Here is a 13,234-nt window from a genome sequence, read left to right as displayed (position 1 = left end):
ACTTTACTGTCACCTTTTAGTTTCGTCCGGGCATGTTCCTGTCGGTTTCCTCTTGTTTCACGACAGTTTGCCGCCAGTGTGAGGCAGGTGCGTTCATCTTCCCGCTTACTTGGGTGGTCGGCTTGCAGGCTCTGCCATTTTAGCTGCGGCTTCTGGGTTGTGGAGCTCAGTCACGGCCTGGAGCGCGGGTGTTCCTGTTTGCTGGCGGGCCAAGGGTGGGGACCGGGATAACCCCCACCGGCCCAGAGGGGGGGGGAACGGGGCCAGACCCCCAAGCCTCGTGTGTCATTCATGCCACTGGTGGGCAGGATAGCGGGGCAGCGGCCGTCCGCTCCACTCACCGCCCGAGCGCTCCCCATCGTGGTTGACGGAGAGGCGCCCCGCCGAGGGACTTTAACTTTGCAGCAAGCCTCTCCTCAGGACCAGAGTGTCTGCTTACACTGGCTTGCCATTACCAGTCTTTTGGCAGGTATTTAATCGTATTTTCTTGTTAAAATAGGGCAAAGTTGCAGGAGCTGTTCTCTTGTGCGACCTGCCAGCATGGCGGTCGGCCCCGCCCCCCCTACATTTCATTTTAATAAGTAATGTCTCCTGATTAATTATGAGAAGAATCACGTTTCCACACATTTTAGTGCCTATTTTAACTGATGTGATATTTTACCGTTTGTTTTGTACCACCTGTTCATTGCATATGTTGTTTGATTTTACATTTTCTTATCTATTTATGGCTATTTTACTGCACGTGCTATTTTATAGCATGAAAATGAATGATAAAACTTTCAATCTGTAATACATTTTCTATTTGATCCTTTGGTGATTGGAGAGCGAAAGCAGAAAAAAATTAAGGCCTCTTGCAATTTAACTAGATATGTGATACCCAAAAGCTTGTCACTCAGATTCAAAACCTCAATGATTGTAAAACCCATTTGTTAAAAATGATCTGACAACATCACCCCTTCAATACAATGCTGTGAAAATATGAACTTCAGTCAATAATATTAATATTGCCTGAAATACTGAGATCCTGTCGCTATTACGGTATATTTCAGAATGTTTGTGTATTAGGTTCCCAGCATATAAAAATATTTTATTATCGCAGAACTTTCAGGTAGTTGTACTAATATGTAGTGATCTTATTACCATCACTGAAAATATAGGTCAGAATACAATGGAATAATTTGAGACTGGTCTAATTTGGAAACATTGTAGTGCTGATTAGTAGATATACTCCCAAGCCTCCCTGTGCTATATTAAAACTGCACATCTATTTATATAATGAAAAATCAGTCTAGAACTCCTGGGGAAATACAATTGCCTCAGTTCTGTTGAAGGAAATGAATGAATGAGACTATCATTTGGTAAGCAAACCACTAAGAATGGGTATGTGTGCACGCCACTCAGATTCACTACTTACCTACGCAGCTTTATTATTTGACAGCGCACGTCTTATTGATTGTTGTTTTTATTTATTTTTATCTTCGTTACTATATCACTGATTTATTTATCTATTTATATTTTAAATGTGTTAATTATATCACGGTTGTGTCTTTTTACACTACTCTGTAATCTTTAAATCAGATTCATACTACTGTTTCTGTTCACATTTCAATATTTGTTGATTTTATTTGTATTTATTTAATTTTAATCTCTGTGGATTATGTTTTTAACCAAAAGGCAGTCAACGGGTAAAAGGGTTTCTCCAAATCTGGGTGCCACCTGCAGTGGCACCACAATATAAAATTGTTCTGAAAGCACATTTGATATATAACAGGTGTGTGAGATAGGCAATACATGCACTGACATGCAGATAACATGGGGAAATAAATGTATATCTGTGTGTGCATTTACTGTAATTTGGTACGTTTAATATTATTGCCCTAATTTAATTGCTAAACAAGGAGTTCACAAGGATGCTTCAAAATATCAAGAGCAAAGTTGGTAAGCATACACAGACTCCCCTGAATTGGAGACGTCTGTCCAAGTCTGTCTTTCAACTTACCACAACTCCTTGAGTTATATTAAGCTGTACATGTGGACATTATTGGCCTTCCAGCTGTTTGGAACTGCATTTCCCTGCACCTCGCAGGTGTACAATTATTATTTGATTTGCATTTTCCTGCATTCAGTGCATTTTAGGCCAAAATAGCCAGATTTGATTAATTTTCTTTGAATTAATGAAAATTCACCCCTACTTTTTTTTTTTTGCACATGGTCAGTACCAGAAACCATCAAGTCAAATCTGAAAGGTCTTAGTCATCCAAGCAACTCAAAAGCTTGAATATGGGGAGTTGCAAAATGGAGGCCTAATTAGCGAAGCTGGAAACATAGGCCATGTTGAGGATTGCGGTCTAGATTTTATTCACTTAGCAGTTCACCACAATTTCCTGTCTCGTGAATTCATTCCTTGGTGCGTGAAATGCAAAATATGCGAATTCCTTGCACTTTTCTCACTTTGGTTTTCTGTTTACACATTTAAGATCTTGTTTGTCAGAGTTTATTAAAGTAAATCATCAATGTTATTTATTTGCACTTTATGACATTTTTGGTTTTGTACTTTTGATCACCTGTATGAAACTGTTTGTTCCATTAATAAAAGACCGAAAAAATAAAGCCTATTTGAATATATTTGTTCTGTGTTGTGAATTCACTGTTCTATCCCCGTTTCAGACCAGAAGTGTGCAATGTTTCACTTGTTGTGCTGCACTGCTTTCTTTTAATTTATTGCCTACACTCAATACACTACCAATGGATGCACAAATGCTTCATATGTTTGGCTTGTTTTGAATTGGTAGAAATTACTCCTTAAATAAATTAAACTAAAGTGCTGGCCCTCACTTGGTCTTCTAGTGCCGGTATTAATAGTTATATGAAATACAATCAGAAAATCCATAAATAGTCAGATAAATCAGAATTGTAACACACATTCACTAATCTGTTATATGGTCTTCAATACTTGTTGAAGTATGTACACTTAATAGTTCGTGGAGTAAAAAGACACACAAAATTTACAAAAACTGAAACAAAATCGAGAAAAAAGGGGGAATGATGAAAACGAGTGTCCAATATTAGTTCAGCTGTGTACCAGAATAGATCATCAGTATTCCAGATTGTATGTATGTATGTATGTATGTATATGTATATGTATATATATATATATATATATATATATATATATATGTGTGTATATGTAGTCTGGGGAAATGTGCATAAACTGCGATAGCTGAATTCACCAGAATCCACCTGGCTAACTCTCTGTAGAACTTCAGGAGATCTTTGGATCCAACAGGGCTGTGCACAGGGGACATTCCTAATTCCCTCAAACGCCAATCCAGAACAAGATCTTCCACATAAAAAGCCAGTCCACCCACCAAAGTCTATTCCATAACAAGAGACAGGAGCACTGGATCAATCATTGAGATGACGTGTAACATGCCGGGCTGGCATGAACTAAACCTGCAAACAAAACGTGTACTATCCTATATCCCTATGTACATTTTATAAAGGTTTTTACTATCCCTCCAATGGCCATTAAACAATTAATTTTGTTGCTTCCGGCTAAAAGGCGAAATCTCTAATAAGACAGAATAGGGTATATGTCACAGGAATATAACCTAACACACAGAATCTAGGACAACAATAGCTGATAACATAGAACAGACATATTACCAGACCATAGAGTGGCTGGGCTTAACGTACAAATAAGAGAAATTGTAGACAAATACAAGCAAAGTCTAGGATAGTGGAGAGACAAAATAATCGTAAAAATTGTCTGTGTCAGGAAAACAGAATAACAGAAAAACAAATAATATAGCTGATAAGGGTTACTGAAATACTTAGATTCAAGAACTAGCGAAGGCCAATACCAGAAAAAAATCAGAAAGAGCATAGTAAATGGCATAACAGAACTTGAAATAGTGTTAGGTGTGATTTTATTGGTCTGCATCACACTTGCGCACCCAGAACATACATGAATGGGTACACCGGACTGATGTGGATCCTATAGAACTGGAAATGATGTGAGGCCCCTTTTGTACCTTTAAGAAGGTGCAACTAATGCAAACAACATTTGTATTACTGGAATTCGGGCTGCGAAAATGGCTTTTCCATTCAAGGAGTTAAGATTTCCGTGCTGACAGCGTAAGTAACGCCACAGTTTTCTAATGAACTCTACATGAATTAAGCCTGACTAGAATGAATAATAGGTGGGAGAGGTCATCGGAGTCTGTTAGCCAAGAACTCACAATATATATTAATATAAACAATGGAGTACAAATCCACTTTAATGAATAACCTCATTGGCCAATTGTTTGGCTGTGATGTTTTGCTAGGGCCAGTATTGGATCCAGAGTTCTATAGTTTACGTTTATATGCATTTCTAGTAAACAAGTAATACATGTAACTGAAAAGGAGAATTATTAGTACATACTAACAAGGAATGTTCCAATTAAAACACATAAATGTGGAAAGAAAAGAAACTTGACATGAGGAGACACCAAAGACAAACAAGGCCACTAGAAGGATAAAGAAGATAATCAGAGAGGGACACTGAGGCAGAAAAAAAAGATAAACCAAGGAGAAATGCATGGGGGTTCTAGAGGGATAGAGGCTAGAGTAGGGACGAAGTTCCCATCAGGCAAATTAATCACCTGCCAACTGTCACCTGACCACTAGGGGTGCCTGTTTTTAGAATGTATTTTGAGCTTAAATTGGCTGGTGAGGAGTGATAAATACCAAGAGCCTTTTCTAGTTATCTGAAGTCCAGTGAGCCTTACATTAGACCTGCAGGAACAGTTATAGAGGTTGTAAAACTCGGCATTGTCCCAGCTCCTGCAGTGTCCGTGTGAGGCTGGACAGGAAGTGGAAGAAATCACTTCCCATCTGCCCACTAAGCGTCTCAAACAGGAAATGCCTTGCAGGAGGAGCAGGGGAAGCCCTGGGTGACCGGTCCATTCGGTATTCTAATGTGTTTACAGTGTTACCCCAGATAGCTATGCCATGGAGCCTATTCGTATACTGAAAGACTATGTGAAAGACTTTGGCTCCATGGCGATTGAACTGTATGTATGTGATCTGAGCGCCATTCGGTAATAATGTGCGCTCAGATCTAAGCTATCTGGGGAAAGGTTGAATGTACCTGTTTTATGCAATGGCTGCACAGTTATATATTTTTACTGCCATGTGGTTAATGGAGTTTTGCCTCTGTCCTTGGAGATAATTGTATTACTTCCCAATTATCTCCAGGATAGAGGGGAGGGATTGTAATGTACTGTGGGAGTGTTTTAACCCTGTATGCCTGTGATTGGTAATTTTACCATTTTTGTCCCAGTCTTCCATCTGGTCCCCTAGGGGAGTGTCCACCAGGTGGAAGACCTGCATAAATACCGGGCAGGGAGCCCCATTAAATCAGACCACTGCTTGACACTCAACACGGAGCCTTGTCTTGTTTGGGGGGGGGGGGGGGGGTTTACTGTATGCTGTTTCAGACCGATTGCCAGGAGTGTAAACTGTTCGTATGGTTTTTCCTGTTCGCCTGTTTGCAGTATTCGTATGGTTCCAGTTCGATAGATTGGTGTTCTGCAGTAGCTGCCTGTATATCTGGAAGGGAATATCTCCTAAACGGTTTTTAACCCCTTTTATGCCTGGGGGTGCTGTTACAAAACATTTACCATAATCCTATGTTTAACTCCTCTTTACTGAACACCTTGTGTACCCAATACGAAATTTAACCCAATCATAAACTCAATAATCCTAAACAACCTTTACACTACAAGCTTTACCGCTCTCGAGCTTAACACATGTAATCTTACTCTGACATTAACTCCCTTACCCTAACCACTTCTAACAGTATCTTTAAGTAGCGTAAGCCTCTTGGAATACTGTCAGGTGCAGACACCTGACATGTAACTCCATCCCTGGGCTAGAGGGTGTAAGGGCAGTGCAAGTACCATAACCATTACATGTTGTTGTAGTGGTTATGCTGCTAGTAGGCTGCAGGTGCCATCCCCTGGATCTGCATCAATTCGTTTTTAAATGGTTTAATTAAAAACAATAATTTTCAAGGCACCCACGGCTAGGCCCTGCTCTCTGTATTGTTAATGCGCAAGTTCTGCTTTTGCGTTAGTAATGTCAACTTCATCCGTAATTGATTGGCGGTGTAGATGATGCATTTAGCCAATGAATGTAATCCAAACATGGTAAAAATTAGAATTTTTATTGCAAAAGTGGAAACTCCATGTTGGGAATATAGCGAGTGGTAGCCCCCAGACCCAAACTGGCTGCTGAAAAGCGCTACAGATTAATTAATCTATGCATGTCTTGTCTAGCACAGCAATATATAGAAACTTTACAAACATGGAAAGTTAGGCAGAGAGAGAGTGTGTGTGTGTGTATGTGTGAGGGGTCGTGCAAAACATAGTGTGTTGATCCAGTAATTATATTATAAAAGCATTAGCGCTTGCATATATCTGGTGTTTAATGTAAGGTGTATATAAAAACCACATTCACTTTCTCTTATCTCGTGTCCACCCACGTTTCAGGTTTCAGCTTGTCTTTCTGTCAGAAATTTAGGGTTACATACTGAACTAGACACAAAATGATTCAGGATCTGAAAGGCTGACAGGAGCAGGTACAACCCATCTCACTGGATACATGTTTTCTTATTGTAAAAGTTACTTTGCAGTGAATACTAACCTCCCACGCAGAAATGCTTATGGACTTTACAAACACAAAGAAAAACACATACACTAACAGACGCGCAAGCGCAGAACAGAACATGTGCAAAGTCGCGCGTCAGTATACGTCATCAATGCCAGCCAGAGCTCTGAGAACTCCGGGCGGAAGCACGTGTAGAGAAGGAGGAGGGGAGACATGGTGTCACTGGGTAAGAAGCACTGCAATGGCTGCTAGGGATACTGCCATGAATGGCCATTGCAGATATTACATATTCCGTGTTAGGGTCTAGTCTATGTACAATACAGCTCACATTCTACCAGATACCGTGTTTCTGATGTCATTCCCCGACTGTACAGGAAACTTAAAGGATGTCTACTGTTATGGCCTGATTTAAGACTATTTTTTTTTTTGGTTTAATATTTTACTATTTCTGGTTCAGCTCTTTTCCCCCCTTACTAGACTATTGTAGTCTGCGTCTTGCAATTTGCTGATCAAGTTACCAACATTCATTGTTTGAAGGATAGCCCAATTCCTGTTCAGGATGTGGTAGTGGTATTAGGGTGTGATGTCTGTACCATTGTAGCGATTGCAGTGTATGTTGATTTTATATGTATGTATGTGTGTGTGTATATATATATATATATATTATACTGTATTCCAAAATGCCACACATTGTCAATCATGAGTGACTATGGGGTTTTCTGTGTAAGTAACAGTTAATTGTTCCCTCAGCCTAGTAAATGCTATGGAAGCATTTATTAGAATTAATAGTGCTGCTAAATAGGTAAACATGCATTTATTTGATTCATTGGTGAACTCGGGCACCTATGAGTGCATCTGTGCATTCCTTCAGTAGTAGTGTATGCTGCCATGGACTACATGAGAATTAAATTTACATGCCCTACCCAGGAGTTTTGTTTTTTTAAGTAAAATAAATAAATAAAAACTAGTTCATTTTGTATGTGCGTGTGTATATCACGTTTACAAATTTCATACTTCTAGCTGAAGAAACATCAACTGTATTTATAGCTCGTTTATAATTACAGTAAGCTGCTGCTGGCTGCTCACTGTTTATTAGACAGGTTAAAGGACTAGTATAACCACCAGACATCAGCACTGCTCTATCAAAGTCCTATCAAATGCTTCTCATAACTGTCATTGGAGGGAATTGGCACTGAAGCTCCCCTTGCAGGCACACAGAATGACAGATTTCACATTGGGCAGCTCAGAAAAGAGTTCCATGTGTCACGTATTCTTCGTCTCCATGTGACAAAAACGGAGATAATTACCTTACAAAGATAGAGGGGAGTGCCGCTCGGCGGGCTGCTGTGGACCCACACAATTATATAGCCCCACGTCCATCCATGGTAAAGTCGACGTGCGGATGACGTCACGCAAAAGACAAATGCACACATTTTGGGGTCGGATTTGCAAAAGGGTTATTTAAACTCTCCTATTCCCTTGGCTCATTGCCCTGTCGTGGTTTCCCCTAGATGGTTATCCGAGAGTGGGTTCCTGATCGTGTTTTTCTGGCTTTTGACTTTGGCTTTGTTTTGACCTCCCTGATTTCTGGTACCCTTGACTTTTGGCTTTTTCTTATCGCTGTGTATCGTTCTGTGTGCCAGACCTCTGCTAGTTTTCTGACTATTCTTGGGTACGTTAAATCCGGCTATTCTAAAGGCCTGGTAAGACGTTACCCTTAGTTCTAGGGCGTGATACTATTCTGCGTGCTGGATCCATGCAATATAATCCTGATATTACGACAGGGACATGGATCCTGCAGATATGTATTGGCTCATAGTAGTTTGTGAGAGAAAGCTAGAGGAGAATGATCACCGTATGGATCAATTTGCCAAAGCTTTCCATACGCTACTAATACGTACGGCTCTTTCTCCACCCCCGCATTTTTGAAGGTAATACTCAAGAATGACGGGGATTTCTTAATCAGATTGAGTACCATTTTGAAGCTTCACCTTGGTCCTTACCCACTGATAGAGCTAAAATTGGGTATTTAATGAACCAACTACAAGGTAAAGCCTTAGCATGGGCCAGTCCATTATGGGAAAGTAATAAGACTGTTTGTTTCCCATAATTACCGGGAATTCCTTGCAGAATTCAAATTAACGTTTGAACCATTGGGAAGGGAGAGTAATGCATCCACTGCCCTAATGCGTATCAAGCAAGGGAACCAGTCTGTCTCAGAATTCCACACCCTGGCTTCTGAGGTAGACTGAACCAATAATGGATTAATCACCGCATTCTCAGAGGGATTATTCAAAGCTATCCTTGATGAGATTGCAGCCAAAAAACTACCAGGGAGATGAAATGAATACATCACTTACATGATGCATATAGTTGATCAAATTAGGAACAGGTAGATAACTAGAAATAGAACCAGACGTATGAATATGTCACTGGTGCCTCGCTTCTCTAGTCCTGTTGTTTCTGACCCTCCTATGCAGTCTAAAACTGAACCTGTGCAGTTAGGGGTTATGAGACAGTCAGAGGCAGAAAAAACAGTTTAGGAGGAAAGAGCTCCTTTGCTTATAATGTGGCAAGAAAGGACATATGAGAAATGCTTGTCCTATACGTCCGGAAAACTTGTGCACCTAAGAACCATAAGGGGACCGGTCTTGCCAGTAAACACCTCCTACCCATCAAGGAGAGATCATCACCCTTGGCCGTCGAGACCATTCATGGGAGACCTCTAATTACACACGAAACACTGCCTATCACTGTTACTATAGGAGCGTTACATAAAGAAATCATTACATTTCAGATAATTGCTTCCCCTTCTTGCCCTATTATACTAGGATTCCCATGGCTTGTTAAGCATAATCCTTATATTGACTGGGCTAAGGGGGGGGGGGGGGGATACTGGAATGGGGTAAATAATGTAGTGAGATATGTGTGTTACCCATTACTAAAAGAGTGGGCATCGTTGCTCTACCTACTCCTATGCCTCAGCCTACCGAAATTCCTGTGCAGTACTGGGAGGTTAAAGAAATGTTTAGTAAAAGTCATATGGATACGCTACCTCCTCACAGATCTTATTATTGCTCCATAGATTTGTTACCCGGCACAATGCCCCCCAAGGGGGCAGTATGTGCCTTGTCAACACAGGAAAGTAGGATTATGGAGGAATATATTAGTCTCTACAAAAAGGTCACATACGTAAATCTTCTTCACCTGCAGGTGCGGGGTTCTTTTTTGTATCCAAGAAAGATGGAGAGTTACGACCATGTATTGATTATAGGGCATTGAACAAGATCACCATAAAAAATGCTTATCCCATTCCCCTTATCTCAGAATTGTTTGACAGACTCCAGGGCGCTACGGTGTTTACCAAACCCGACCTTAGGAGTGCTTACAATTTGGTAAGGATTAAGGAGGGTCATGAGTGGAGAACTGCATTTAACACGAGAAGTGGTCACTATGAATATCTTGTCATGCCCTTCGACTTATGCAATGCTTCAGCCATATTTCATGATTTCATTAATGATGTTCTCAGAGACTACATTTATACTTTTGTATTCGTATATCTGGATGATATTCTCGTTTATTCCCCCGATTGCTAGACTCATCATAGGCACGTTTTTGCAAACTTAAGAAATTCATATTTGACCAGACGGAGCTACAGTTCTTGGGACATAATATTTTGGCCTCTGGTTTTCAGCTGGACCCTCGCAAACTAGAAGCCGTTCTACACTGGCCATTACCTAATGGGTTAAAAGCCATTCAAAGGGTTATTGGGTTTGCTAATTATTATAGGAGATTCATCAAAGGTTTCTCTACTGTGATAGCCCCATCACCAATATGACACGTAAGGGAGTTAACTGTACTATATGGTCTAAAGAAGCTAGAGAGGCTTTTGAGCTTCTTAAGAAATTTTTCGCCTCTGATGACATATTGGTACAACCTGACACTTGCAAACCCTTCATACTAGAGGTAGACGCCTCTGAGACAGGGGCAGCTCTTTCTCAGAGGGAGAGTAAGGATACCTTTGCATCCTTGTGGGTTCTTTTCTAGAAAGTGGTCACCAGTGGAGCGTAACTATGATATTGCTAACAGAGAATTGTTGGCCATTAAACTAGCTCTGAAAGAATGGCAACATCTTTTGGAAGGTTCCAAGGATCCTCTCCTGATCATACCTGATCACAAAAACTTGGCATACATTGTAGATGCTAAAAGGCTGTATTCTAGACAAGCTAGACGGTCATTGTTCTTCTCACACTTTAACTTTATCATCATGTACAGACCAGGTCCTAAGAACGTCAAGGCTGATGCCCTATCTAGGCAATTTGACATAGAGTCAGAACAAGAACAAGAGACCTCCCCTATCGTTCCACCTGAGTGTATTATTGCCTATAATGTCTTTTCATTGTCTTCTCCTCTTCTTTGTGCTATCATGGCGGCTCAGTCTCAAGCACCTAGTGATAAACCTCAAGATAGATTGTTCATTCCGTTGCTAGAAAGAAAGGAGGTACTAAGAGTGTTTCACGATAATGTGACAGCTGGACATCCGGGTATTAATAAAACTGTATCTGCTGTCTCCAGATAATTTTGGTGGCCTTCTCTTAGAAAAGACATCAGAGAATATGTGAAAGCCTGTACTGTTTGTGCGGTTTCTAAGGTTCCCCATAAACTACCATGTGGGTTAGTACAACCACTTCCTATACCCAGTGTCCCATGGTCTCATTTGACTATGGACGTTATTGTGGAACTCACGATTTCTAAAGGCTATACCACCTGGTGGTTGATTGCTTTTCTAAAATGGCACACTTTGTTCCGCTCAAAAAGTTACCTTCTTCCCAAGATCTGGTTCATGTATTTCTACGCGAAATTGTCCGATTACATGGTATTCCACACAATATTGTGTCAGATAGGGGTTCCCAATTTGTGTCACGATTTTGGAGAGCATTTAATAAACAGTTGAGTATTGAATTATCATTTTCGTCTTCATACCATCCTCAAACGAATGATGCGGCTGAGAGGGCCAACCAGTCGTTGGAACTACATTTGCGATGTTTTATTAATGGAACTCAGGAAAACTGGTCCGACTTACTACCTTGGTCCGAATTTGCCAGGAATAATGTTACCCATGACTCATCTGGACATAGTCCATTTTTTGTCAACAACGGTCATCATCCTACTGTTCTTCCTGCGCTGTTCTCAGACACTGCTATTCCTGCTCTGGATGAGCATCTCACATGTATACGTGAGACTTGGACTAAGGTCCACACGGCTCTTGAAACTGCTGCTGCTCGTTTCAAATTTCATGCTGATAAGCGGCTTGTTGCCAACCCTGTTTACCAGGTGGGTGATCGGGTATGGCTCTCCTTGCGAAATATCAGACTCAAGGTTCCTAGTATGAATTTTGCACCCAGGTTTATTGGTCCTTGTTTTGTATTGTATTGTTTGGAAAATCAATCATATTTCATATTCTCTTGCACTTCCTGCCTCCTTGCGTATACCTAATTTATTTCATGTATCTTTGCTGAAGCCTCTTATCAGCAATAGGTGTACTGTCCCTTTTGTCCCTCCTCCTCCTTTGGTGGTTGCTGGATGGGAGGATTGATTCCAGATTGTCTCGTGGTTCTTTGCAGTACTTGGTTGATTGGAAGGGTTATGGGCCTGCCGGTCGTTCTTGGGTTCCTGCCTCTGATATACACGCAAGCCGGCTATTCTAAAGGCCTGGTAAGACGTTACCCTTCGTTCTAGGGTGTGATACTATTCTGCGTGCTGGATCAATATAATGTTGCCTAAGTCGTGTGCTAGGTGTGCAACTAGCCTATGGCACAAAAGTGCAGATATCTTTGTACTTGTGAAATGCTACACATACAGATTCCTAACCCACGATCACTACTAAACACAGAAATTATCATAGTAAGTAAACCTACCTTTCCTTGTCAAATACTTTGACATTTTATTTCACATTGCTAGTTTCAGTTCAATTATTGTTGTATAGCTTTTCTGATTTTTCTGACCATTGACATTATGTGTTTTCTGTAGATGCTGTTTTTAGAAAGCATTTTACTTGAAAACTGAAGGACAAAATGGACTGTATGCTGCTTGTTGCTCCTATCACAGCCTTGGAATTCATTGGCGAATACCTTCTGGCTGGTAAGTATTCTTTATATAGTGTTCAGAATAGATTAATGGCAAATTGTAATTTATTGGCACTTTATGTAAAATTAAATTATGCATACATTTAAGTACCAGGTCTACCCAAACTACAATATTAGTCAATGAGATAGTGTGATGTCTCCATCCATATTTACCTCTATGATGTAAAATGCTAAATTTGTACTACAGAGATGTTTTGATATCTTGAGGGATGTTGGTTTATCATTCTATACCAGGGCTTAAAAAATCCCTGGTGCCAGGTCGCCGTGGTATGCAGAACTGACCCAGGATGCACCACTAGAGGCCATCTGAGTGACTGTCACTAGAAATGTTACTAGGCAACAATGTAATTACTGCCTTTTCTGTAAAAAGGCAGGGTTTACATTGAAAAGTGTGCGGGGACAGGCTATAGACACCAGAACAACTACATTAAGCT

General features: G+C 40.5%; 1 protein-coding gene across 1 annotated transcript in view; it reads left to right on the top strand.

The window, feature by feature from the left end:
* Positions 1–6,815: 6,815 nt before the first annotated feature.
* The window catches only part of WDR6 (WD repeat domain 6), a 46,461-nt gene continuing 40,042 nt past the window's right edge, over positions 6,816–13,234 (top strand). The window contains exons 1-2 of the mRNA XM_063426211.1: positions 6,816–6,880; positions 12,685–12,795. Of these exons, the coding sequence (XP_063282281.1) occupies positions 12,729–12,795 (67 nt within the window). The 5' untranslated portion in view covers positions 6,816–6,880; positions 12,685–12,728. The remainder of the gene's footprint in view (positions 6,881–12,684; positions 12,796–13,234) is intronic.

The sequence above is a fragment of the Pelobates fuscus genome, chromosome 7 (genome assembly GCF_036172605.1).
Source record: "Pelobates fuscus isolate aPelFus1 chromosome 7, aPelFus1.pri, whole genome shotgun sequence".
In the NCBI taxonomy this organism is placed as follows: domain Eukaryota; kingdom Metazoa; phylum Chordata; class Amphibia; order Anura; family Pelobatidae; genus Pelobates; species Pelobates fuscus.
This window is presented reverse-complemented; position numbering and strand designations above follow the sequence as displayed.